We start from the raw sequence: 25,101 nt of genomic DNA on the forward strand, positions 1-25,101 counted from the left end.
GTCTAAAAGTAGGCAAGTATCCTCTAGCTTTTGTTCACTTTACTGAAGGAGGAACATACTTGCATTGATGGCAGTTCAGAGAAGATTCACTCAGCTGTTTCTTAGGATGAAGGGTTTGTCCCGAGCCAGATTTTAGCAGGTTGAGTCTACATTCAGAGTTTAGAAGAATGCGAGATGATTCTATCAAAACCACAAGATTCTGAGGGGGGCCTGACATAGTAGGATATTTTTCCTTGTGATAGAATCAAGGACTGGTTGGCAGAGTTTTAAAATAATGGGTTTCCTATTTAAGACAGTGATGATGAGGAATTTATTCTCTTGGTGGTTGGAATTCTCTTCCACAGCTAGAAGTGAAGAGATTTGAATTTATTCAAGCCAGAGTCAGATATCTGATCAATAAAAGATCAATGGTTGTGAGGAACAGGCAGGAAAGTGGAGTTAATGCCACATCAGAACAATCCTGATCTAATTGGCTGGCACACTGGGCTTGAGAGGCCAAAGGGAGGTAACAAGAGCTGGATTGGGTCATTCAACCCCATGAAACTTGTACACCATTCAACTTGATCATAGCTAATCTTCTACTTCAACATCATTTTCCTGCACTACCCCTATATTCTTTGAACACTCTAACATCTGGAAATATATTGCTCTATGTCTTGAACATAATGGCTATACCTCTACAACAGCATCAGGTAAAGAATTCCAGAGATTCACGATCCTCTGAGTAAATCAATTCTGTGCCTAAACATTCTATCCCTTATTCTGAGACTGTGGATCCTAGTTCTACAACTCCAAGACAGGGAAGATATGTTTCCTGCTTTCCCAAATTGAGTCCTGCAAGAATGCTTTATGTTTCACTAAGATCGGCGGAAACATAAGCCTGGTGTCTTCAATTTCTCCTTAACTAACATCCCACCCTGCCAGGAATTAGTCTAATTAATCATCATTATGTCTCCTTTATAGTTCTGCAAGAGAATTAGAAGCTGAACTAAGCACCATCTAAATGATGTTATAGAAACATTGTAGCACGAGATCACAGTGTTGACAGACACATTACCTCTGCTGTTATTCGTCTTTGTAATTATGCCTAACTAGTCAATCCAACTTGTCCAGCATCCCGGAGAATTAATAAACAATTTCATTCATGACCTCTACAGATTAGTAGAGAACTGTAATTACATAGTCATGAAATCAGAGCTCAGGATTGTTGGAATTATTGATGAATTTTTGTTAGAACTATTATGTCCAATGAAGATTTAACTTTGGAGAAAGTTATTCAAATTGTGTTAGAAGCAGAAACCAGGAAGACTCTCACACAAATATTGAGAAGAGGAGTAGAACAGGAGGAGATCAAACCTATTCAATTTACAAAGGTGTAAGCATTCTACAGGTACATTTGAAAAGCCAATACAGTATCTCCTGTTTGGCCTACTCCAAGAGTTAATGTTAGTGCTTTGAAACAATAAAGACTACACAAGCACAAGCAGTACTGAGCTGTGAAAAAAAGAAATGCTATATCTCTAAAGCTATATGTCAGCTCAAGAATATGAGTGGAATTAGAATAATTTGAGGACAGAAAAAAGACAAATGCTTTCTTGTGCAAAGAGGTTAATGCAATAGAACATCCGCATTTAAAAGATATATCTTCATTAGAAATAAATCTTCATTCAAAAAGATACCAGAGGCATGCTTGGGGGTAATTCATGCTCTAATCAATTTGAATGGGACAATTTGTGGACGTTAATAGACATCCTGTTAATTTTAAACTTGATATACATGCATATATCACTGCCTCAACAGATCAAATACCACAGCTGAAGAATCAAAAGTTACAATCTTTGGAGAGACTGCATGATTAAAGTGGAACAGCTCTCAAGAGCAACTGTATGCTACAACTTACAAATGGAATACAAATGACTGAAAATGGTCACAATAATTTGCAAGCAAAAGTTCTCACATTTGAGACTGTGCATATCTTGACCTCAAAATACTTAAGGTGGCAGAAGGAGTTCAATTTGTTGCAGGAGAAGAATTGGTTGATAAACAACCACTATCAGTCAGTCAGTGAAGGAACAGTAGGTAGAAGATATTACTGGGGGTTCTAAGCCATGGCAGAACCAAAACAGAAAGGATCTAATGAGATTACCATTGCTGACATCAGAATTGTTTCACAATTTACTTTAGCTCACTTAAGGATTTTTAAATTCTTTAGCTAGCAAGTCATTTTCAAGCTCGAATTGACATAATTGATTTGACTTTGATACTGGAAATGAGCTGACCAAGTCAGAATTCAATTCTTTGCCTTCTGAAGTAGGATTTTACTCCCAAACTGAGCAAAATCTTCTTTACAGTTTAATGTTGGGTCCCAGTCCTGGCAACGGATTTCCCATAGTCCAGCCTATTGGCATTGAGAATTAGGCCCGCAAAACATTTTTAAAAAAACTTTCATTATGGCTGGCACAGGGCCAGAAGAACAGAGTTTTCCCCCTCTGTTGCACAAGAAAAGCTTGAAACTCTCTGCCACTAGCTGATCCCTTCCCACCCTGAAACGCAGAGGTCCCACAGGGTAGCCCATGGCTAATATTGAGTCCTGATAGCTGTCAGATGGAAGTATGGAAGTGGGTGGGACAGAACCACTAAGCCAGGTAGTTTTCCTTATGCTGCTGCAAAGTGCCTTAGTCCATGAGTTCAAATCACAATTTAGATACTAGAGCACAAACATCAAGATCAACACTCCAGTTTGATACTGAGGGAATGCTGCATTGTTGGAGTTATTGTCATTCAGCTGAGACTTCAAGCTGAGACCAATGAATAATACACAATTCAATCTTTCAGTCCCAACTTACTAGCACTACACTGATCTCCATTTCACAAACCCTTCAATTTAAATTCTTGCTTTTGCCTTTAATTTCATCCATAACATTGCTCCTCCCAATCCCTGTCATACCATCAGAACCTTAACCTCTTTGCTTCTATTCCTTCAACCCGCCATGCCTTTATTCGCCAGTTTTCCACCATCTGGGATTCTCTCTCTTCATTAAAGGCATTCTTCAAAATGCAATTTGTCACCACTCATTTTCCTTTGTCATTATTTGTTGAGTACCATGTTGAATCAAAATGCCTCAAGATTTTTTCCACATCAAAGATAGGTTAATTGTTACTTAATTCCAGATATTAATTCTTGTTAAAATACCAATATTTAATGAAATTTACTTTAACGTGTTATACAGTGTCCCACTTTGCTAGTTTAATGGGTTGTTACTTTCAGGAGAGGGTAGGAAAAAAAGGATGAGATTTGGAATAAATGGACCAGTGGAATATATGGTAATGTGACATTAAAGGTAAACACCATTAGACTGAAAAATTGAATTACTCAATAAAGATCTCAATTAAATAGTAACTTAAATCACTGACTATTATTAGATTAGATTGAATTTAAAGATTTCAATGTTTTATTTAAAATAAAGTGGAAGGGAAATTACAGAGAAAACAGTGTTAGTACCAACAACTTCTATTAAAAGAAACCTTAGAATACATGGGTATGTTCTTAACTTCATACTTTAGGAATGACTAATATTCAAATATTCCTCTATAGTAAGTGTATGTTAATAATATCAAATTGCAGGTGAATGACTAGGTGGGGAAGAGTCAGTCGTGGAATGCCACAGGGATCAATGCTGGGGCCACAATTAATTACAATTTAGATTAATGAGAATTGAGTGATGGAAGTGAATGTATGATAACAAAGGTTATGGATGACAAAGGTGGAAAGGTAAGTGGTGAGGATAACAAAGAGTCTGCAGAAGGATTTAGACAGGTTAAATGACAGGTAAATACTTGGTCGATGGATAATCATATGGGAAAATATGTGTTATTCACTTTGGCAAGAAGAATCAAAAAGCTGTATTAATTGAGAAAGATTGCAGAAAGCCACAGCACAAGGAGGATTTGGGTCCTTATGCATAAATCATTGAAAGCAAGCATCCAAACCCAGCAGGCAATATGGGAAGGTAAATGGAATGTTAGCTTTTATTTCAAAGGGGATTTGATGTAAAAATAGGGAAGTCTTGCTGAAACTACATGAGGTACCCATCAGACCACATCTAGAATGCTCTGAATAGTTTTGCTCCTTATCTAAAAGGAAAGGTATACTGGTATCCCAGACAGTCCAGAGAAAGTTCACTAGATTGACTCCAAGTGCAGAAGGACTGTCTTGAGGAGAGGTTGAGTAGGGGCCTCTATTCACTAGAGTTTAGAAGAATGAGAGGTGACTTTATTGAAACATACAAAAGGTTCTTGAGGTGCTGGATAGGGTTGATGCAGGAAAGTTGTTTTCCCTTGTGGGAGATTCTAGGACTCAAGGGAATAATCTCAGAGGAAGGAGTGACCCATTGAAGTCGGAGATGAGGAAGAATTTCTTTGCTCAGAGGACAGTGAATCTGTGGAATTCTTTACTGCAGAGGATTAAAAGTATAAGTATATTCAAGGCTAAGATAGACATGTTCTTAATCAGTAAAGAGATCAAGGGTTATAGGAAAAAGGCAGGAAAATGGAGTGGATAATGATGATTGAATAGTGAAGACAACTTGCTGGACTGAATCTCCTACTTTGCCCCCACGTCTTATAGTCTAAAAAGACAAAACTAACAGATTTTACAGCATATTATTAAATAATAAAAACAATTGTTCATCATATCTCTTTTCTTCCAGTGTAGGCTCTAATTACTTACTTGGCAGTTTCCACTAATGCACATGTGCAAAGTCTCTGTGTAACATCGTGTGCCATCGAGCACTTTAGGTGCCAGTTCCACAACTAATGCTGTCCCTTTCGCCAAACACTTCAGTGCACAGGGTCTGTCAGGGTCATTGTAGATAGGTAGCCATTCATAGTATTGTCCTTGGTACTTGACATCATTGTGAGCAGAGCATTGCTGAGCACGGAAGTCACCAGCTTCTGGAGGGCATTCCTCGATGGAAATGGAAAAGACAAGTAAAAAGCACTGACTTGCATAAAGTTATGAAATTTGAATTCACTGAAAAGTGATCAATTGATGGAAAAGTAGGAAAAGAATGTTTCTGAATGCATTGACTTAATCGCTTAACTAAACACTCAGGTACATGTAATTGCAAATTAGATTAACTTGATAGAATTCACGAGTGTAATTGAACACTTTGCGTTTACAAATAATTGGTGAAGGGAATAAATTGAGAGTGAATACATTTATAACTGACTGTATAGTGATCAACCATTATTAGTAGAGTGATCAAAATAGTAAAATTAGAATTTGACTTATTTCTGATTATTTTCACATGACTAAAGTGCCATATCTTTAGAGATTTGTAATTTCTGCACAAAGTATCAGATTTTGCTGAAGTGGACAAATGACCTCTCACAATACCTCAAGTGAAAACATATTAAAGTCACTGCAGATAGTTGGTTGTCGTGTGATGCTCATTCAAAAATATGCAAGTAGTCCCAAGTTCAAAACTTGTAGAAACCCAATGTGACTTCATTGTTGTCTGAGTCGCAGGTTAAGGTTGACTGTGGTCCTATAATGTACATGCTTTTGTATGTTGTCTAACACAAAAAAACCTAGTTCAGTACTGGCCAGGTTTAACTGGTGAGATTATACTTTTATACTGTTACCAACACTGATTATTTTGTTAATGAATTTGCACTATTTCCAGCCACAGAAAACAGCGAGAAATTATCTTTCATTTCCAACCTAAGGACGAATCAGTTAATACTTGATGTGTGTTGACAATGTTTCCCACTGCTCACACTAAGGTTGGAGGCTTTATAACCATAATATTTATCCATTCGTGGCCAATTTATTCAATCAACAGTGGCTGTTGGTTCAAAAATCTGGAAAATCTTGACATCAGTGCCAACCAGTGAAAGTAACATGATCTGCTATAACATTACAGTGAATATCCTCAGGAATAATTCAGCAAAGAAATGATAAATGCCTCACAGATAGAGGTGACAGGAAGCATAGCTGATCTAATTCCAGCAAGTACCTAGCCATGATTACAAACATGAAAGAATAGCAATTATTGTAGACTAAATTTATCATAAATTCCATGGTATTCCAGGTGTAAATCTCACTCAAACTGAAGAATCAAACTTATACATCTGTACTAATGATTATAGAGACAAAAAATACTCAATTCAAAGTATCCCTACAGTGCAAAAAACAGGTCATTCAGCCCATCAAGTCCACACCAACCCTTGAAAGGGCACCCCACCCAGACCCACCCCTGTAACCTTGCATTTCCCATTACTAATCCACCTAGCCTGCACATCCCTGGATAGTATGGGCAATGCAATGGCCAATTCACCTACCTTAGTCATCTTTGGACTGTGGGAGGAAATTGGAGCACCTAAAAGAAACCCACACAGAGATGGAGAGAATGTGCAAACTCCACACAGTCACCTGAGGCTGGAATCTAACCCAGGTCCCTGGTGCTATGAGGCAGCAGCGCTAACCACTGAGCCACTGTGCTGGCCCATATTGGGTAAATATGTCATTTGTACACTTCAAATTACATAGGCATTAACATTTCATTTTACAATTCAAATTTTAAAGCAATTTCATAATGCTGTATAATGGCATAATGTTGCATTTAATTTTACAACAATTCCATAAAATGGTCAATATAATTTCCAGCAAGATTAAGTTTTACAATTGCATGATTGGGTCTTGGCAACAATCATAAATCCTGATAAAGTAAACACCTTAAACTCTAAATTTTAGTTGCCACGTCTCTTTGGCATTTGGAAATAATTATTTTAATATCAACTATTATACTAAATTCAATACCACTGTCACTGTTTGAATCCTGCCAGTGTCAGGCACTGATTAACTCGATGTAGAAAGATTTTCTGTGCTCAGGCTATGGAAATACTACAAAATCAGAAGTAAGCACTAACTCAGGAATGTTTAAAATATAATTCAGAACTTGCATCTGGACTTAATGTATATTAGTGAGTCTTGGTTGCCTTACAGCTATTTATATTTAAAGGGGTGGTGTCTCTACATTGGGGAGTTTTCAGGAAGGTTGAGTCTCTAAAACAAACCGCTTTGAATATCCAAGGTTTTGGTTACTATGGTCACCAAGGGGAAAAGGCTGCATTCCAGAACACGCTACGCAAACTAGTGCAGTAAAGCATGTGTAACTTTATATGAAGAAAATCATTTTAGGATGGCCCTCAATAGATCAGTGGGTAATTGTGATGCCCAGACGTTTGGACCTGATTTGTGATAGGTTAGCTGATCCCAGCTGTTGAGGCAGTGAACATGCAACAATTAGTCTCATAGGCTATGGAGTACAAAAAGGAAAATCATCTGGGATTTCCACTCCAGCTTTTGAGCTGGAAAATATGGATTTATAAACATCAAGCAAGAGTGTACTGCCTGCCTATATTGGCCCCCATGATTGAAAATTCATCGACTTTCATTATCTAGCATGGCATAAGAAGAATGACCATTTGGACTAAGGACTTCCCAATGGATTTACCCTCAAAAGATGAGAGCAAAAATGTGGCATAACAAAACATTCCAGCAGCAGAGAAGCCAACAATGTCAGTATTTTAACAACTGCACCACCATTCTCCTTGGGAATAAACAAATGTGAGCAAAGGCTTCTTTGGAATTAAGCAACCCCAGACAATGCAGATTTGATGGAAAATTGGAAACAAATTAACTCTATCAGGCAGATTCTAATTGACTATCTGAATCTAGGAGATCTACATTATGCCAAGGATGTCCGAGCTAAGGATCATTGGACAGTTTTCACTCATAGGAAGAGTATACAAATAGAAGAAGCGTATCAATCTCTTAAACTTGTTCCACCGTTCAGTGAGATCATTGCTGATATGTATCTTATCTCCATTCAGCTGCCATGATTGAATATCCCATCATATGCTTCTTTAGCTAAAAGCTACCAACCACAGATATAACATTATTAATGAGGTGAAATGTACATTTTGTGCAGGAATTGATGCTTCACTTTTACTACCTCTTGCATTAAGAAGCATTTAATTTCTCTTTCAGTTTGCTAGCTTTAATTTTAAGAAAATATTGCCTTGTCTTGGGCTTCCAAGTGGAAACATTTTATCTAAATAAATTCTATCAATTCCTTTCAAATGCCCAACAATTATAAATCATAAAACCAAGACAATTATGTTCTACATGTGCTTTCATTATTCATTTGCTTTTGGTGCTAGTTGAATGGTCTGGACTCAGAACTTCATAAAAAGATAATTTGTTGAACGTAACTAAAAGAAGACACAATGTTGAAGCCTTTCATGTAGTATCCACTAGGACTAGGAAGTAAGAAACCAGAATTAACAAAAAATAACATATCATATGAGACCAGGGTGCTGATTTGTTAGGCCAACATTGGCAAACTGATGTAACAGGAAGCAAGAATCAATCTTAGCAATTCAACTCTCATTGGTCAAGGTGGTTCCATAGAATGCAAGGATTAGCAGTCTCTATGACTGATTTTCCAATGAAAAATGTGTAAGTGGGACCTGAACACTCACTTTCACTCAAGAGCCCTGAAAATGTCTAACCAATTTGTTCAGCAATATTATGACACACCTCTGGAACAGGTTTGACTTGAAATAAAGCCACCTGTCTCAGAGGTAGGGACATTACCACAGGGTCACAAGATCCATTTTGGAATTTTCAAGGTATTTCAAAACCAACTTGCTTAGGGATGTTAATACACACCTCTAGAGTAGGTGCAACTTGAACCCAAGCCTCCTGGCCCAGAGATACCAACAATACCTCTGTGCCACAAGAGCCCTTCTTGAAATTTTCAACCTATTTTTTCAATCTACCTGTTCAGAGATGTTATTACAAACCCCTGGAGCAGGTGGGACTGGAACCCAGGTCTCCCAGACCTCTATTAGGGACACTAACACTGTACCGCAACAGCCCTTTCAGAATTGTTCCACATTTGATCATATTGAGAGGAGGTGATGTTCTCATTGTATTGTCATTGGACTCTTAAGCCAGAGACCCAGGTAATGTTCTGAGGACCCAGGTTCAAATTCTACCAGATGGTGGAATTAAGAGTCTAATGATGACTTTGAATCCATTGTTGATTGTTAGAAAAACCCATCTGGTTCACTAACATCCTTTAAGGAAGGAAATCTGCCATCCTTACATGGTCTGGCCTACATATGACTCCAGATCCACAGAAATATAGTTGATTGTCAACTGCCTTCAGGGTAATTAGGGATGGGCAGTAAATGCAATGCCCTTATCCTATGAATGATTTTTTAAAATTGAACCTGTTTATTATTGATTTTTGCTCTGTTTAACTGGTTAAGTGTAATGCAGACTCAGAAAAGTACAGAGGAACCTCGATTATCCAAAGGACATGTGTGGCAGTATTTTGTTCAGTTAATCGAATTCCGGATAATCGAATGCCAGATGACATAATTTAGCCGAGCATCGGAACCTTGCGATCTTGCTGGATAATCCGATATTCGGATAATCAAATGCCGGATAATCGAGGTTCTTCTGTATGTAAATTATACAAGGTACTATAATTTAGAGCTTCTGAAAGTTTGCAGACATTTTGTGATTACAGAAGTATTTTAAAACTCTTATAAATCAATATCCTCCACACAAAAATTTGGGGTGCATAAGCCCTGGATTGCACTGAGATTTTAAAAAGTACAAAACAATGCAATGAACATAGCATCAGTGTGCCACATTACTGGGTTTTTGAGGTGGAAAGCTTTCATTGAGAGTTGGGGTATTGCCACTCAGGTCAAATGAAAGCCAGTGCTGACCAAGTCTGATTAACTTTGTTGGGCAGCAAGTGGTATCTCGCATCAGTCCATCCGGCCAGCTAAATAGCTGTTCCACTGTGGGATAAATGTATTTCCTTTTTGGGAAGAGCAAACTCTGACCTGTGTGCATCTCTCAGTTGTTATTATTTGAGATAAAGAGCAATAAGCAAGTAGATGGCCACAAAATTCCTATGTTGTATTTCTCACTATTTAGAACCATGCAATATCCAATACACACATTTCACAACAACTGTTATAACTAAATGAAAACAAAAATATCCAAAGCACTGTAGTTTAAAGACAAATTAAGGATGTATTAAATCGGGAGTTCTTTTCATTGTTTTAATAGTTTTACAAATTGTGATGTAGAAACCATATTTATTTTGTAAAATGCATATCCCTTCCAAAGTATGTAATAGATTCCAATTGTATATTTTCCACAATCTCTGATCGGTACCTGATGCATAGATGGTTTATTTTTAAATTAATATCCATTTTGTTAATGGACCCAGATTGCCATGTCACAGCATCACTTTGGTATCTCTATGGTTCAACACCAGCGACATCAACATTCACTCATGTGTAGACAGTTTTAGGGGAAAATTTGCAGATCCCAGAGATACTGTGGGTTATTGTTTATAGTGTTATAATTGCAGCTGAAACAGGTGATTTGGGATGGAAAAGCAGAAATCTCAATTTAATGTTTGATACCATAGAAGAAAATGAAAGCCTTAGTTTGTGACAGGCTTCCTGTAGTCAGTCCACAACAATTCTACAAATCTAACCCCAAGAACTGATATATGCTCCAAGTGGAGATGTGTGCAGCTTATGCAGGAATGGTGCCAGCAGCAAAAGATATTGAGTCTAAAGATGGCAAGAAACAGATGTCTCGGCACATCGAAGAACCATTTCCACTACAACTGGTTTTCCAACATAAACTGTCCATTAGGAAGCTTAGGAGTTTCCAAAATACACATCTCTTTATCATACGCATAGATGAAATTTTCCTAAAATGCCTTGATATTAATATTACAAAATGAAATGACAGTGTGTTATATTTTAGTTCAGTTTTGCAAAAGACTTAGAACTCATTAACCATTAATGTTTTAACAGACTAAACGTTAAAATCAGCATCACCACCTCAGTAAAATGAGATTATGGCTGTGATCCTTTCCTTAACAGATCTATACTTCAGTACTCATGACAAACTACAAAATAATCAAAGATCTTCAAGATCTTACAGCTGTGAAAACCTTGGCACTAAACAGCCTCATATGTAGTTTTATGATAGGGGAAAACAGTCAGTCATATTGAATTGTAGCACAACACAGGTTTACTGTTACCTGCACTCCAAGTTACTCAGCAACAAAAACAAACACCTGGTATGACTTCGAGCAGTGAACAGGCTCCAGCAATACATTCCAAGGCAGCTTTACTTGAAGACCCAGAGTTACAGATTTTTAACGTTTTGAGGCCTGATCCCCGAGCAAGCATAAAGCCAGCACAAATAAATAATTTTTTGATACATATTGCATCATGAATTTGGTATGCAAGGGAGACAAGGGAATAATTTCAGCTCCCAGCAGCCTGTATAAAGAAGAAGTTTTATTCTTATGGAAATGATCGCCACTAGCTGTCCTTTCCATGCTCAAATAAAACCTTGCCTAGCATCTTAACATTATTATCAACTGCGATTTTACGTAGTCACTTATAGAACTTTAATCATCTTTAATCAAAATCCGAGCATAGACTCCCTGATCCCAATCCTCAGTTCTATGTTAACGTCCTGGCTGTACACACACATTAGATCCCAGTTCAGGTTATGTTTGGCCTTGGATCTCCATTTCCTGAAATTTCTGAAATTATTATTGGCTTCTTTATTGAGTATATTTTCCAACAGCTTGCCTCTAAAAAGCAAAACGTACATATAGAAGAATTAAAAACCCACAGCACAGAAGGAGACCATTTAGGTCCTTCCACCAGCTGACAAGTAACCATCCAATTGAATCCCACTTTCCATCCCTTGCTCCATAGCCTTCCAGGTTATAACTCCTCGAGGAACTATCCAAGTACTTTTTAAATATTGAGGACTCCTGCTTCTACCCATCCTTTCAGTGAGGCAGTGGGATCCAGACCTTTAAAGTGAAAGAATTTCCTCTAACACTTACCATAAATCTCTGGAAGGCTTACAGACAGATCATTTTAATTAACCTGTTTAGACATGTTATGACACAGCTCTGGAGCAGGTGAGGCTTGAACCCAACTCTTCTGACTTGGGGAAAGGGACACTAACACTGCAACCCAAGATTTCCAGAGTTACAGATATCTTGAATGTGATTACAGACTTCAGTACAAATTTACAGGGTCCTGCTATTGGAAATCAACCCCAGTGATTTGTTCCCCTAACGTGTGAAATCTTCATAATGTGTAGCTGGAATAAACACATCTAGCTTGAGCCAGATCAGAAGCAAGTGAGCAGGATGATCTGATTTTCATTCTGGTGATTGAGGATGGGGTTAGGGCGTTGGGTGGTGGGGGGTGGGTGGTGAGGGGAGGAGGAGGTGGTGCTTCACAGAAGTCAGATCTATCGCCCCGGAAACAGTGCAGAGGCAGTACCTAGAGGTGCTGAGGCAGTAAATAAAAATCCCAATTCAGCTCCAGCAGTTAAATTAAAAATAAATCTCTAACACTCATACCCTCACACATTTCCAATACACTACCCATGCCACCTCACCCAAGGCCCTCATATCCTCTGTGCAAATCTATGGACCCTGTACCAGCCTCCATAGCACTTTACAGCTCCTATGCTAACTCACTGCCATGTCTCACCAATCCATTTTCCCTTTGTCCTTGCACTCTTGATGTAAACTCTCACAATACCGCATACGGACAGACCTCAAGGGTCATGCAGAGATGAAATAAAGATTTAAGTGTCCAAAAGCACACTCATTCAATGAAATACATTTAAATTCTTTCATTTCATTCATGTAATTGATCCATTATATGTAAAAATAACATATGAATGGTAGGACCCAGGGAAGTACTGAAGATCAGAAGGATCTTGTTGTGCAAGCCCCTCATAATTTTATATATCTCAGGTGGCCCACTTTGTATACAGAGGGCATTTCTGTCCGCACCTCTTTTCTTCTCTCCTACAACACCAATAGGATTTCAGTTTCCACCCCACCGGTATCTGCATCCAAAGCACCATCAGCTGCAATTTCCGCTTCCTCATATGAGATGGCACCACCAGACACATATTTCCCTCCTCTCCCTTGTTAGCATTTGACAGGTACATTCCTCTGGGACACCCTGGTCTACCCCTCCTCCATTTCCAACAACTCTCCACATTCCTATGGCACCTTCCACGCAATTTCAGAAGATGTAAAACTTGCCCTTTATATTCTCCCTCCTTACTAGTCAAGGCCCCAGTCACACCTTCTAGGTGAAACAGCGATTTACCTGCACTTCATTCAACCTAGTCGACTGCATTCATTGCTACAATGTGGTCTTCTCAACCTTGAGGAGACAAAGCGTAGATTGGTTGACCACTTTGCAGAACACTTACATTCTATCTGCAAAAATGACTCTGAGCTTCCAGTTGCCTGCCACTTAATTCCCAAGGCTAATGCAAACTGAAAAAACAGTATCTCATCTACTTGGGGACCCTGCATTTTCAGGACTCAATACTAAGTTTAATAATTAGAAAGCCTGAAACCCTCCTTCCACGTCCTTTACCCATCCTCACACCCCAGGCTCTGACATGCCATGGACTGCTTTCAGCATAGCCAATTCTTTTATCATTGCCTCTGTTATCAGTTCCTTTCCTTCTATGTCTTACTATCAGCCATCCCTTTGTCAGTCTAACTTTCTTTTTCTCTCTCTCCACCTATCCGCACTTTCCTTTTCCTCCCCATGGCCAGTCATCAGCATAAAATACCACCTTTTCCTAGCTACTATCAGTTCAGAAGAAGAGTCACTCAACTCAAAACATTAACTTTGCATTCTCTTACAGATACTGCCAGACCCAAATTTCTCCAGCAGTTTCTGTTTTTGTTTCAGATCTTCAGCACCCAGAGTTCATTAATTTATTATTATGTCATGGAAAGTGCTCTTTTCAGTTTCTTTCTACTATATTAATGTAATAATCAAGCCATCATCATGGCAACTGTGGGTGTGTTCTAAGCCCCAGGTCTGACACAGTACAGCCTCCCTCCCACCCTCTTCCTCTAACCTAAATAAGAGTCCACAGACTTGCAGCAGGGAAGAGCAGGAGCATTGATCAGGGGTCCTGCAGGGAAGGTGAGTCACCACTTTAAGGTTTCAAAAAAACTTACCTCAACTGGCGGAACCCTCCATTTCTGTTCAAGCAGCAAGAAGAGTGGGAGCTCTAACTAATAAGGACTCTCGTGTGTTGTTAAGGTAAGGCTTTTCAATTTATATTTCTTGTGTATCATGTGATTCTTTAAAGCATTAATTGGTTAATTTATTAAGACCACAGCAGAGAAGTACTAGAAATTATTTAATATATAAATTGTAAAAGTTAATTAAGTAAGTAGCTATGGCTGGACAGGTGATGTGCTGTAGCTGTATGATGTGGGAGCTGGCCGATCCCACTGTGAACGGCAGTGACCACACCTGCAGCAAGTGTTGGTTGCTGGAAGAACTCCGGATCAGAATTGATGATCTGGAATCTGAGCTTCAAAATCTGCAGCACATCCAGAAGGGGGAGAGTTACCTGGACACTTTGTTTCAGGAGGCAGTCACACACAGTAGATTAAGTAAATCAAATTCAGTAAGTGTTCAGGGACAACAAAATGTGACTGTATGTGAGGCAGGTAGGGGGATTCTGAGTTCAGGAGTGGAGGAGCCTCAGCCCTTGACCTTGTCCAACAGGTATGAGATTGTTGCTCCCTGTACGCATGAGGAAAAGGGCTGTGGCCAAGATGAGCCAGCTGACCACGGCACCATAGTGAGAAGGCCATTCAAGGGGGGAGCAAAAAGACAAGTAGTTGTTATAGGGGACTCTATAATTAAGGGGACCGATGGTATCCTATGTAAGCTGGATTAGTAGTCCCACACAGTGTGTTGCCAGGGTGCAGGACATTTCCGACCGGCTTGATAGGATATTGGAGTGGGAGGGAGAGGATTCAGTTGTTGTGGTCCATGTTGGGACTAACAACATAGGCAAAGCTAGGGTGGAGAATATGTTTGGGGATGATAAAGCACTAGGAAGGAAATTGAAGTACAGGTCCTCAAGTGTCATAATTTTCGGATTACTGCCCGAGCCACATGCCAATTGGCATAGGGATAAGAAAGTTAGAGAAGAAGTAAACACGTGGCTAAGGGATTGGTGTGGGAAAGAGGGATTCCATTTCATGGGGCATTGGCATCAGTTTTGGAAAAGGGGGGATCTGCACCATTGGGATGGTCTCCACCTAAACCGATCTGGAACCAGTGTTCTGGCAAAAAGGATAAATAGGGTGGTCATCAGGACTTTAAACTTCTGAGTCAGGGGGAAGGGAAAGCAAAAGCGATGGCGAATATGGAGTTAAATTGAAAGATATGCAGCAGGATAGCATGTGTGCAGGTGGGTTTAAACTCGAGGCTGACTAGGAATGCAGCAAAAAGGAAGGATAACTTAGGACATCTTATGATTTCCAATATCTGTAATATTGATAAGAAAGTTAGCATTAAGGCACTTTACATGAATGCTCGTAGTATTCGTAACAAAGCAGATGAATTAATGGCATAAATTATCGTGAATGATTATGATGTGGGTAGGGATCACAGAGACATGGTTGCAGGGAATCCAGGACTGGCAGTTAAATATCCAAGGATTTACAACTGATCGAAAAGACAAGGAGGTGGGCAGAGGGGTGAGCTACTGGCATGAATTGAGGATTGGCTGTCTGACAGAAGACAGCTAAGTGACAAGTGGTTTCCCACAGTGTTCAGTGTTGGGGCCGTAGCTGTTTACTTTATATATTAATGATCTGGACGATGGGACTGGGGGCATTCTGGCAAAGTTTGCCGATGATACGAAGTTAGGTGGACAAGCAGGTAGGACTGAGGAGGTGAGGAGCCTGCAGAAAGATTTAGACAGTTTAGAAGAGTGGTCCAAGAAATAGCTGATGAAATTCAGTGTGAGCAAATGCGAGGTCTTGCACTTTGGAAAAATGAATACAGGCATGGACTATTTTCTAAACGGTTAGAAAATGCATAAAGAGATCTGGGAGCGCTAGTCCAGGATTCCCTAAAGGTCATCTTGCAGGTTGAGTCCATGATTATGAAAACGAATGTAATATTGTCATTGATCTCAATAGGTTTGGAATATAAAAGCTGCAATGTGCTCTGAGATTTTGTAAAGCTCTAGTTAGACCCCATTTAGAATACTGGTTCCAATTTTGGGCTCCACACCTCAGGAAGGACATACTGGCACTGGAGCGTGTCCAGTGGAGATTCACACGGATGATCCCTGGAATGGTAGGCCTAACATACAATGAATGGCTGAGGATCCTAGGATTGTATTCATTAGAGTTTAGAAGTTGAGGAGAGATCTAATAGAAACTCACAAGATAATGCATGGCTTAGAAAGAGTGGATGCTGGGAAGTTGTTTCCATCAGACAGGCATACTAAGACCCATGGGTACACCCTTAGAATTAAAGGGGGTCAATTTAGAATGGAAATGAGGAGACATTTCTTCAGCCAGAGAGTGGTGGGCCTGTGGAATTCATTACCATGGAATGCAGTAGAGGCCAAGTCATTAAATGTCTTCAAGGCAGAGATCGAGAAATTCTTGATCTTGCAAGGAATTAAGGGCTACAGGGAGAGTGCCGGTAAGAAATGCCCATCAGCCATGATTAAATGGCAGAGTGGACTCAATGGGCCAAATGGACTTACGTCCACTCCTATCTTTTATGGTCTTATGGTCTTAACTCAACAGGACATTCAAAACCAGTAAACTACCACCCAGAAAACCAAGGGCAGCAGATGTATGAGAATATCACTACCTACAAATTCCACTCCAAATCAAACATCATCTTGACTTGGAAATATATTTCCCTTCCTTCACCGCGCTGGGTCAAAATCTTGGACTTAAGCTCTTAAGGAGAGGAGCATATCTACAGCATAAGGACGGAACATCTTACAACATTCACATCAGTGAGCAGTGCAGCAAATAATTTCCTAGACTGTCAGCTCACAGTGAGTGTAAACAATTGGTCTCGTGTTCTCTATACTGTGTTTCAATGTGTTATTGAGTAAATGTAGAGAAAGGTCTATACGATGAAATAATTTAATATTTGCTGCATTTTCCCACCATTGGTATTAAATAATTTCTCCTTGAAGTGTAAGGAGACGCTAAGGACACTCACCTGTCACAACATTCTTTTCCTGACACTTTCAATTCAAGGAGAATTCAACTTCCCCCAGCTTAAAGAATGCATAGTTTGTGCAAATATACCACTGACCCTGTTCCTGACTGCAATGCCCTTGCCAATCATACAATCACAGTCCAAGAGTGGAGCGAGGAAGAAGGGGTGTGGAGAAAGGGCAGAGATCAGAAATAAAAATGCAAACTGGAAGATTCATAAATTGCTTCCTATTGTGAAAATTTCCAGTGAGACCGCAGCAGTGACTGTTTGTTTATAAGAAGTGTAGGAAGTGGGTATTCCAAACTTCAAACCAATTCATCAGAAAAGAAACAAGCAACAAAAGTTTTCTTGTTCCTGGGATGGAGGTATGAGTGTCATTTATTGCACATTTCTAGTTTCCCTGAAGACATTGAGGATCTACTCTTGAGCATGGCACAAGAGAAACATGTAGGCTGAACCACAGCTCATTAGGAAAGCATTCATGAACAAGCTGCTTTCATACACATCTACATTCTGGGGAAGTTCAGAAGTGATTCTCTTTCATTGGATTTACTTTCATAAGTAGCTATGGGGGAGACTGAACCCACAATCTCAGGATCACTTGTTTACAGCATTAACACACTCCCTTTATAATAATCTCCAGGAGGCAGTGACTTTGAGTAATGATCGCACCAGCTATCTATTGGGAAGTTTATTTCAGTGCAATTCAGCACTGTCGGAAAAAAAGAGAGAGAAAATTGTTGAGGAGCTGGGGTCACTTTGAAAATAAAGAATACAAGTGTTGGACTGAAGCTTGACAAACCTTAGAATTGCTCGCAAACACTCTGTACACAGTAACAACAGGAGGACAGAGTGTCACAGTATGTTTCTTTCACTTCAACAAATGCTCACTTCTGAAATTATAACATTTGATGGCAGAGATAACCAGGAACATAGCAATAAAACAGTCACCATGGAAATTAAAGGCTGAACTGCAAGACATGCGGACACTGCATCATTAACTATATTCTTCCAGATTCCATTTAGTAGCCTGGTAAGGAAGGAATAGATCGTCTAATGTTTGAATGAGGAAAGGCAGTTTCCTGAATTATCAAGCAAATGCATAGCACAATCAAACAAGCAGCAGCATTAAATAAAGGCAATCCAGGATCAACAATCTTTCACATCTGGTGAAAATTCGGATGCAATCCCAGCTGTCATGCATAAATAATTACGTCAGTATCAATGCATACCGAAAGGTCACAGAACACACAAAAAGATGCAAGAGATTCCAGTGGCCATGCCTGGAGATTCCCACAGGAAACCTGCATGCTCATAAGAATTAGGGAAAACATTTAGAGCCCGGCTACAGCATTAAAACAATGAAACCTGACTTGCTCCTTTAAAAGCATTAACTTCAAAAGCTTATTTCCATTATTTTTGTGATGAGGAGATTTTTCACACAAACAGTCAGGTGAAAGGGCAGTTTCTTTTGAATTTACAATCAAGTTTAATTGCAAATATTATTCTATTAAAAACCTATTTCAGTGTGTGGTTCAAATTTCAAACATCAAGATGGAATTTTGCCTCAGTGACAAGGGATCAGATTTTTATTCTGTGGAAATGAATGGGCTTCATGTTGGTTAAAATTTTGCTTGGAATATGAAAGTCTCTGTGAAAAATTTTATATTTATTGTAATTAGTGGTCAGAAGAGTCAAATGAAGTTTCAACACATTACAATGCTGAGATTTTTATTTCTTTTAAGGCATTTTGGGATTTTGTTTTAAACTTGAACCTCTAATGAATACATTAATTGAAAATGCAGGATTTCAGTAATATACAGAATCTGGATAAGATGGAGTTGTTCTTCTTGAAGCATGGAAGGCTAAGGGAAGATGTAATGGAGGTGTTCAGAATTATGAACTGTTTTGATAGAGTAAATAAGGAGCAATTGGCAGAGAGTTTACAATCTCAAAACACAGATTTAAGAAGATTTGCAAAAGAACCCGAGGGAGAAAGTAGATACTATTGCCTTGATCTGGAATGTGCTCTGTGAAATGGAGCTGGAAACAGACCCCAAAGTGCCAAGAGGGAATTAAACACATGAAGGGAAATGTTTACAGGACTATGGAGAAAGAGCAGAGGAGGGAGTGATCCTAATCAGGTAACTCTTTCAAAGAACTGGCACAGCCACAATGGGGCAGATGGTCTCCACCTATAGTGCAATTGTGGTTGATGGATATAAATCCAAGATTAATGTCAAACATATTGAACTTCAAATTACAACATGTATATTTTTAAAGATGCGTATCAGCCAAAAAGTTGTAAATTTAAAGTTATTTGTGTGTTTAAATTCGATGGCTATCTGGTTATGCTGTGTGTGGAGCAATGGAATGTTACACCTGCAGAATCTCATGGAAATGTCAAAGAGAGGAACTTAAAAGGGAGAAACACAAGGGTTGACCATTCCCTATGACATAAAACCAAATCCTAAGGGTTAGGTCCAAAATTGCAGGCACGTTTGTGTTTTACCCTTCCCAAACATACAAAAGAGGTTGCTTAAAAAAAATTACAATCCCAGGCAAGTTTGCGTTACTGGCATGATGTGTTATTATGGACTGGTGCGCTATGAAGGTCTCAGCTTGAGGACACAGCCATTACAAACCCCAGTACTACAAGGAGAAAGAAAAACAATCTGTCTCGCTCAGATTGCTGGAAGGCAGGCTAGCCTGTGAAGTCACCATTTACTTTTCATTGAACCCAGAGACTGATTTGTATATCTTTTTAACTATTAATTTTTAACTGTAATCTGTATTTGTTTATGTGTTCTATTTTATTTTCTCATGATTAATAGCTAATAAATTCTTTTACACAAGAAAGCTTGATTAATTTGGCTCTTTTTAAAGCATAAATACAGTTTGACTGAAAAAAAGGTGTCCATGGGAGAACAAATGCTTTCTAAACAAAAATTAACCTTGTTGTGACTGAGATATGGGTTGTATTATAGAAGGAAAGATTTACCCCTCCTCACCCAGGTGGATAACCAGTTGGAGTATACCATTTAGAATCATAACATGTTGGAGATGCTCATCTGGGGTCTGACTGTTAACATTAAATTATAAAGAAGTGTATCAAACATTTATAAATTGGTACCAACAGCTTTCTAAGCCTGTAGAAATGAATCCAAATATTATTTATTTAACAATCATTGAAAATAAGCATTGAAAATTAATGTTAACCTCATCCAAAGCTCCAGAAGTCTCTCTACTTAAAAAAAGACACAACTAACCATGTGTTATTATCAATCACTTTATTGATTTCCTAATGTCACTTAGCATTGCTGTGAAAGGAGATACTTTATAATGCACATAACCCTCCCCTCATTTGAATTGCTAGAAATGAAAAGATATCTGAAATATTATATTTCTATGATGCAATATTTTATTGGATGATATATATTTTCATTTTTTCTTTTTTTTTGAGATTGAGTTTGGGAGTGCACTTTGAGTAAAACAAGTATTCACTCCAGACTCTGCTCAGTGAAATCATTGATTGAACACAAGTGACTAGTGTGAATTATTCCTAATTTGTTCTGCTCATTTTCACCACAGTCAGATAGAATAGCAACTTCAGTGCCTGTCTATCTCCCTGCTAAAACCCAGTGAGAGCCACGATTGACAGTAGCCCCAGAACCCTTGTGGATAGCAGAAGCTAAAGGTTGCATGTAACTATACAAAGCTGGTCACTGTGTTTTTCATTATGGTGTAGTTCACCAGAGGGGAAAAATACCTAAAAAAAATTTGTTGATTTCAAAGTCAAAGACTTACCACACTGCTACAAGTCCTGTACCGTATATTTAGCCCTTCACAGTTCCTGTTGGAAAAACAAAAGACATCAATTAACTGCAACAGGATGGGGAAATAATAGTGACCTACCAAAATGATTACTGTGCATTAAACGCTGGATACTGGGTTACATTTGAGTAAACATCTTTAACCCATTTCATAATAATTTATTTTATCTAATCTATCCTGCTTTTCAGATTGCTAAGTGTGGTTCCTGCTTCCACATCAACATCAACAGAGTGGTAGATTGCTTTATTAGTGTCATCAATGAAGGGTCAATAAGACAGAGACCTGGGCCATACTAGCTACAGTATATTGAAGGCTTTAGAAGGATTTTCGAGTTTTCTTTTTCAGGCAAACACTTTCTATTTCCAGATTGTCGTGATAATGGTAAGTATGGACTATCAACTTTCAACTTTCATCATTTGAATTTAATGCCCAGGACCTTAATGGGTTAAAATGGTTTTAGAAAACATGGACCTGAAAGGACTGCAATGTTTACCTGGCCACATATTGAGGCAGGTTCAAGAAAGCAAAGTGGAATGTACAAAGTTGCCCGAACTGAAATCACCCTTTCTTCTAAAGACATAATATATCTAGTGTTAATTAATAAATGCATTAGAAATTGCACATATTGGACGTGGCAGTGCTGCCTGCAAACATCCAGCTTGGAAAGGCAATGGAGCCAGATTCAGGATTCCACAAGTGAACATATTTTAGTAGTTGCTTTAATAGAGCAGCAGAGAAGGGAAGAAATATGGATTGATAAGAACAAGAACTGGAAGCCTCTCCGTCTCTCAGTGAATTAGAATTAGAATCCCTACAGTGTGGAAACAGGCCCTTCAGCCCAATGAGTCCACACTGACCCTCTGAAGAGTAACCCACCCAGACCCACTCCCCTACCCTATATTTACCCCTGACTAATGCAATTTAGCACAGCCAGTTCACCTAACTTGCACATCTTTGGATTGTGGGAGGAAACTGGAGCACCCAGAGGAAACCTACGCAAAGACGGAGAAAGCAAATTGGAGAAACAACTATTCATCGAGAACTCTAAAATATCTATAGATTTCACCATATTTGAGGATAAAAGTCAATCTTGAAAAGTTGGGATCGCAGTTTAAAACATAAAACATCAAGGATTCTAAGGATTTTTAAACTGCATAGCCTTCATTCTTCCTGTCAGTACCAGAAACACTGTAAAATTTCCAATCTATGTTTGCAATGGGTTCAATGTCACATTTTACTATTTTCCTCAAAGCTATTAAGACCATTTTCCTTACTTTCAATCAAGACAACCTTGTAATTGACTCCTAAATTTTGATTAGTACATTTTAATTGAAGTATGAGAAACTTGTGTGCTAACAAGAATTCAATTTTTTTTTGTGACCATCTGAGAGGGTTAAATAGAGGACAGGTAATTTCCTTCTCACTTAGTTGTAACAAATTCCTTATCATGAACTACCCAGCTCTATCCCCTCCCAAAAGGTTGGATGTTGGTGAATCTCAATGATTAGATATTGGTGAATATCAGCATGATAGAAATGGTATAACGGCTGCAGAAAGGCAGTTCGAGAGGGATCTGCCTTTGGAGGTAGTTTTGGCTGAAGTCAGAAATAGGAAAGGAGCAGTCACCTTGTTGGGTGTTTACTATAGGCCCCCCAATAGCAGCAGAGATGTGGAGAAACAGATTGGGAAACAGATTTTGGAAAGATGCAGAAGCCACAGGGTAGAAATCATGGGCGATTTCAACTTCCCAAATATTGATTAGAAGCTCTTTAGAGGAAGTATATTGGACGGGGCAGTGTTTGTGCAGTGTGTCCAGGAAGCTTTTCTAACTCAGTATGTAGATTGTCCTACCAGAGGGGAGGCCATATTGGATTTGGTACACGGTAACGAACCGGGACAAGTGATGGGCTTGTTAGTGGGTGAGCATTTTGGTGATGGTGACCACAATTCTGTGACTTTCACCTTGGTTATGGAGACAGATAGGCGCATGCAACAGGGCAGGTTTTACAATTGGGGGAAGGGTAAATACGATACTGCAAGACAGGATATGTGGACCATAAGTTGGGAGCATAGGCTGTCAGGGAAGGATGTCATTGAAATGTGGAACGTTTTCAAGGAACAGAAAAGACGTGTCCTTGATATGTATGTACCTGTCAGGCAGGAAAGAGATGGTCGTGTGAGGGAACCTTGGTTGACAAGGGAGGTTGAATGTCTAGTGAAGAGGAAGAAGGAGGCTTACATAAGGTTGAGGAAACAAGGTTCAGACAGAGCGTTGGAGGGATACAGGATAGCCAGGAGGGAGCTGAAGAAAGGGATTAGGAGAGCTAAGAGAGGGCATGAAAAATCTTTGGCGGGTAGGATCAAGGATAACCCCAAGGCCTTTTATGCGTATGTGAGAAACATGAGAATGACGAGAACGAGGGTAGGTCCAATCAAGGACAGTAGTGGGAGACTGGGTATTGAGTCAGAAGAGATAGAAGAGGTCTTGAATGAGTACTTTTCTTCAGTATTTACAAATGAGAGGGACCGTATTGTTGAAGAGGAGAGTATGAAATGGACTGGTAAGCTAGAGGAGATACTTGTTAGGAAGGAAGATGTGTTGGATATTTTGAAAAACTTGAGGATAGACAAGTCCCCCGGGCCTGACGGGATATATCCTAGGACTATGTGTGAAGCAAGAGAGGAAATTGTAGAGCCGTTGGCAATGATCTTTTCATCTTCACTGTCAATGGGGATGGTACCAGGGGACTGGAGAGTGGCGAATGTTGTGCCCCTGTTCAAAAAAGGGAATAGGGATAACCCCAGGAATTACAGGTGAATTAGTCTTACTTCGGTGGTAGGCAAAGTAATGGAAAGGGTACTGAGGGATAGGATTTATGAGTATCTGGAAAGACACGGCTTGATTAGGGACAGCCAGCACAGATTTGTGAGGGGTAGGTCTTGCCTTACAAGTCTTATTGAATTCTTTGAGGAGGTGACCAAGCATGTGGATGAGGGTAGAGCAGTGGATGTAGTGTACATGGATTTTAGTAAGGCATTTGATAAGGTTCCCCCTGGTAGGCTTATACGGAAAGTCAGGAGGCATGGGATAGTGGGAAATTTGGCCAGTTGGACAGAGAACTGGCTAACCGGTCGAAGTCAGAGAGTGGTGATAGATGGTAAATATTCAGCCTGGAGCCCAGTTACAGGTGGGGTTCTGCAGGGATCAGTTCTGGGTCCTCTGCTGTTTGTAATTTTTATTAATGACTTGGAAGAGGGAGTCGAAGGGTGGGTCAGTAAATTTGCAGACGATACGAAGATTGGTGGAATTGTTGATAGTGAGGAGGGCTGTTGTCAGCTGCAAAGGGACTTAGATATGATGCAGAGCTGGGCTGAGGAGTGGCAGATGGAGTTCAACCCTGTCAAGTGTGAGCTTGTCCATTTTGGAAGGACAAATAAGAATGCGGAATACAGGGTTAACGGTAGGGTTCTTAGTAAGGTGGAGGAGCAGAGGGATCTTGGGGTCTATGTTCATAGATCTTTGAAAGTTGCCACTCAGGTAGATAGAGCTTGTAAGAAGGCCTATGGTGTATTAGCGTTCATTAGCAGACGGACTGAATTCAAGAGTCGTGAGGTGATGTTGCAGCTGTACAGGACCTTGGTAAGGCCACATTTGGAGTACTGTGTGCAGTTCTGGTCACCTCACGTTAGGAAAGATGTGGAAGCTTTGGAGGGGGTGCAGAGGAGATTTACCAGGATGTTGCCTGGAATGGAGAATAGGTCGTATGAGGATAGGTTGAGAGTGCTAGGCCTTTTTTCATTGGAAGGCAAAGGATGAGGGGTGACTTGATAAAGGTTTATAAGATGATCAGGGGAATAGATAGACTAGACAGCCAGAGACTTTTTCCCCCGAGTACAACAGAGGGGACATAAATTTAAGGTGAAGGGTGGAAGGTATAGGGGGGATGTCAGGGGTAGGTTCTTTACCCAGAGAGTGGTGGGGGCATGGAAATGCGCTGCCTGTGGGAGTGGCAGAGTCAGAATCCTTGATGACTTTAAGTGGCAATTGGATAGGTACATGGATAGGTGCTTAAGCTA

General features: G+C 39.5%; 1 protein-coding gene across 2 annotated transcripts in view; it reads right to left on the reverse strand.

Annotated features, from left to right (window-relative positions):
- LOC122563665 (ADAMTS-like protein 1) overlaps window positions 1-25,101 on the reverse strand; it is a 571,728-nt gene that overhangs the window by 206,016 nt on the left and 340,611 nt on the right. For both annotated transcript variants that reach the window (XM_043717704.2, XM_043717714.2), the window contains 2 exons: window positions 20,998-21,043; window positions 4,730-4,966 (listed from right to left, as the gene is read on the reverse strand). In XM_043717704.2, coding sequence (XP_043573639.2) covers window positions 4,730-4,966; window positions 20,998-21,043 — 283 coding nt within the window. The remainder of the gene's footprint in view (window positions 1-4,729; window positions 4,967-20,997; window positions 21,044-25,101) is intronic.

Source organism: Chiloscyllium plagiosum, unplaced genomic scaffold (genome assembly GCF_037043375.1).
Source record: "Chiloscyllium plagiosum isolate Xiang-an unplaced genomic scaffold, Cpla_swu_hap1 HiC_scaffold_2, whole genome shotgun sequence".
NCBI classification, from domain to species: domain Eukaryota; kingdom Metazoa; phylum Chordata; class Chondrichthyes; order Orectolobiformes; family Hemiscylliidae; genus Chiloscyllium; species Chiloscyllium plagiosum.